At 37.0% G+C, this 4257-nt stretch overlaps 1 protein-coding gene across 1 annotated transcript; it reads left to right on the top strand.

Moving 5' to 3' along the window:
- Positions 1-1652: 1652 nt before the first annotated feature.
- Positions 1653-2296, top strand: LOC110036067 (myb-related protein P-like; the record flags this gene model as incomplete). Its single annotated transcript, XM_020740414.1, is given in 1 exon segment — positions 1653-2296. A coding segment is annotated over 1 exon segment (476 nt), but the record flags the coding sequence as incomplete, so codon positions are not given.
- Between the last annotated feature and the right edge of the window lie 1961 nt (positions 2297-4257).

A 4257-nucleotide genomic window follows, 5' to 3' on the forward strand; every position in this document is an offset into this window, starting at 1 on the left:
TTCAATTGGACTAATTAGGTGTCCCCAATCATACAATATTTAAAATATCAGTGCTTTTATTTTATTTAATTATTTTAATTAGCAATAAAGCTGTCATAATTATTTATAAAATTGGGTACCTCCCAACGAATACTGTCGTGATGTGCATTCATTGAAAGTCTAGGAAAGGAGTCGGCGAGGCAGTGGCCAACAATGCTGCAAACAGAATTAATTCAGGGAACATGCGACAACTGACGCTTAGCTAATTTTTCAGAATCTATTTTTTTGTTTTCTGTTGTTTGGGCGAATTTTTCAGAATCAAGAGATTCCCTTCAGGAGTATAGCTATGAAAAGATGGTAAATAATGCATGGAGAGTTTATTTGCAGGATGCTGACTTTTCTGCTGCTTATCTTCTTCGTAATATACAATATTCCTTACGAGCTTTCTTCGTTATTTAACATCAGTAAACTGGATAAAAATTTGTGTATTTAAGACGTACGCAGAGTTACATTTCGCTTTATACTTCTGTAACTTCTTTGTAACTTATCTGTACATTCTAGTAAGTTTTACGATTATTTGTAGGTTACAGGTAGGTTATAGGGAAGTTACAGGGGGTATAATATGGATATAAACCACAATATCCTCCCTATAAACTAGGTGACATACGCAGCGCTGCGTATTTCTTACGCACGCAAATTTTTCTCCTAAAACAGAGGGTTAAATAGAAGTTCGAAACTAGTTAAAAGTTTTGGGAAACTTGTAATAAATACTGGGGGAAAACTAATGATTTTAAATGGCATGTCGAATCAATTTAAATTTGGCGAACGAAATTTGGAGCTTATTTCATTTTTTACTCGGGTTCGAGTTGACTCGTCAAATAAAAATTGACCTAAATTGATAGTGAGGACTCGGTCAATTCAAATTTGACTCAAATTTAATTCAAATATGACTCAATTAATTATTATGCAATTATTAAATGAGATAATTAAGTCAGGTCCGGTCTAGTCAGATTGAAGACAGACTATAATTGAGTCAATTCCGATCTCCACCGTCCATCACAGCTATTTATAAAAAAAAAAAAAAAAACATATGGTCTACTGTCATATATCTTTGCTGTGATTGCCGGTGGTGTTGTAATAGTTTTTCTTTTTATATCACCCATCATCCATAGGCCCACTTTTACTCTTTCTTTAATGAGGAAAAAAAAATTGAAATTCTGATTTATAAAATTGTAATAATTGTTTGGAGCCTTAAAGTACATGATTTAAAACTCAGCATTTAAGTGTGTATTTAATTGTGCTGTAAATGTAATTATGGGCCATGTGAAGCAACAAATGCAAATTTTTTAATAAGCTATATATTAAAGTAAAATAATAATTATTAAAAATTAATGCTGTTATTCTTAATACTTATTTTTAAGCACATTTTTATAGTGCTTAATTACTGCCATTGATTCGAGGGTTGATCTCAATTTTAATTAAGAAGTATACTTGCAGGTGGTCCATCATAGCCGGTCAACTCCCCGGCCGAACCGACAACGAGATAAAAAACTACTGGAACTCCCACCTAAGCCGGCGCGTCCACTGTTTCCGGCGGCACGGCGAGAGCGAGACTTTCATTTACGATATCGGCAACATACCTTCCTCAGCCAAGCGCCGCGGCGGGCGCACCATGTTGAAGAACTCTAACGTGGTCGTATCAGGCAGCAACGCAATGGACCAAAGCAACCCCAGTCACGACCACGACCAAAAACAAGTACAGAATGACACCAACAACATCCTCTGCAATGCTTCTTCCTCCTCCACTCTAACAGAGAAAGAAAACAGCAGCTTAAGTTTGGATTTCGACTTCGACTTGGAGGAGGTATTGGGTCCCCATGGGGATGTTGATGCAGTAGGGAGCATGCAGGAAAATGAAATGATGGAGAGCAGAAGCAGGGATTGTGCTGCTGAAAAGGAAGTGGAATTGGGTATGGAGGAGTCAGGAAATGTGAGGACGGATATGGAGAAGATGTTGAAATGGGACTTGGAATGTTTGGAGGCTAAGCTGTGGGAGGAGGATGGGAATGATCATATGTGGCCTTGGCTTTGTGATGTTGGTGGAGATACTAGTTTTGATGAGTCTTTGTGTTCTTGGCTTTTTGCATGAAGGGAGATTTGTCTTCATTAGCTTAATTAGGTAGGCAGGACTAGTAAGATTTTCATTTCTTTGTTGTGTCTGCCTATTAATTCATTTCTGTGGTTGTCCTCAGGTGTGTTTTTTTATATCTTGTTCGTTAAACTCTGTAATTATCAATGATATTTGGTCTTTTGGTTTTTTTTTTTTTTTTTTTTTTTTTTTTTTTTTTTTTGGTTTCCAAGGTATGGAGTAGAGTTTGAACCTTTGCTTTTGTTGGCATGTGATTTCTTTATTGTTTTCCTTCTGGGCATGTTTCATCATAAATGCAAAAGTTGGTTTGTTTGTTTTTTTTTTTTTTTTTTTTTTTTTTTTTTGATGTAGTCTGTAAATCCTTTGGATGGCCAATAATTCATGAACGTGAATGAATAAAATTTTTGTTGTTCTTCAAGAAGATAAGTAGAGCAATATAACAAGGAGAGGTGGTGAGTCCTACCAACATTTTATCGAAAGAATAGTAAAATTTGTTAGGTTCAGTGAGAAAATTGTGGAAATGTAAAGCTTGTAGAAGGTATAGATGCGCCACCAACAAATTTTTATCATTCGGCATGAATGTTGAGGAATGAAATGAATCTTGAGGTAATCTTTTGAATAAAAAACTTTCAAATTTCAATTAAGAGTCATCCAGAGCTCCGATTTCAGGAAACTTATATACAAACTGACCGGCTCGATGAGACGGACCCAATGATATCAAAATTAGTCCAATTCGAATCAAAGCAAAATCTGATCAAGTCATTAAACCACCTTTGAAAGTTTTTCAGACATATTTTGACAGGCAAACGAATGTTGAATCTAGCAAGACTATAGTCCAATCGAGCGTCTCAACAAGACGAATCCTACGAGCCGAAGATTGCTTAATTCTAAAATTGTTAAGACACTCAAATGTCCATCAAATGTCGTTTGATCGAAGAAAGCTTGTTAAACCATCCGATCAAAATGGTTTATATTCTTGTATTAATTGCACCCAGAACACAGTAAATAAAGTCCTGCATTCCAACATCACTCCAGTCACCGCCTTTGACCATCGCCGTATGAAGAAGAGCTTGAAGGAAGAGCTTGAAGTTTTGAGGAGCTAAATTCCAACATCACTCCAGTCACCGTCGACCACTGCCGACCCCCATTGATCACTGTCGACCACCGTCCACCACAGTCAACTATTGTCAACCGCCTTTGACCATCGCCGACCACCGTCAACCACCACCTGTCGGCCTCCACCGATTTCCATCGGCCACTCACTTCTTATAAGTTTTTGTGCACTGAAGTTGTAACTTCGAAGAGTGTTTAACCATTTCTCACCAGTGAGACAAGGGACTGTACATGTAATATCCAGCTTATAGTTAATTTTTTTAGTTGGGCTAGTCCCCATAGTTTTTTGCCTTTATGAGCTTTCCGCGTAATTGAAATCACTACTAGTTGTTTTTTCGTATCTGAGTATGTGTTGAATTCTCATGCAATGTTAAAATAACAATTCATTACTCTGCCGACACAAATTTTCTAGCATGCATTTGTTTGGTGTCGTCTATGGGAGACTTCAATCCCACTACTAAAGTACTTACTAGGCTTACTATATGGTTACCAGACACAATATTAATGACAACGAAGCATCTCACTACAACACTCTTCATTCCAGGGAGCAGTCATGAAGCTAATGACGACATGCTTCTTCATCTTCCCACCCTGTCGGCGCTATTTTTGGTTGGAGGAGTGTTGCCCGTAAGAAGCTGTTGGTCATCGGAATCGAAATCCTGTTGCCCGCTTCGGAAGGACGTTTTAATTTACATATATATTTAGTTTTAGAAAAATATGAAATCAAACTGACCCCATGCTTTTCATAGTTTAAATGAAAGTGCACTATACCTCAAACCCTATATCTATCCTGAAGGATAAACACAAGATTTGAGGATGAGGCTAAATAAAAAAAATCTAAGAAATATATGACATCCGTTTGGTCTGGGAAACTGTTTTATTTGCCAACAAGTTCCCCTATTTAATACGAAGAATTAAATAAGGTTTATATTAAGCTGGGTTCAGACAAGCTTCCTATAAGGGCAAGCCCCTATAGTTAATTAAATCTTAGATAACCGAAGTCACCTAAGAAAACT

The sequence above is a fragment of the Phalaenopsis equestris genome, unplaced genomic scaffold, assembly GCF_001263595.1.
Source record: "Phalaenopsis equestris unplaced genomic scaffold, ASM126359v1 Scaffold202127, whole genome shotgun sequence".
Taxonomy (NCBI): domain Eukaryota; kingdom Viridiplantae; phylum Streptophyta; class Magnoliopsida; order Asparagales; family Orchidaceae; genus Phalaenopsis; species Phalaenopsis equestris.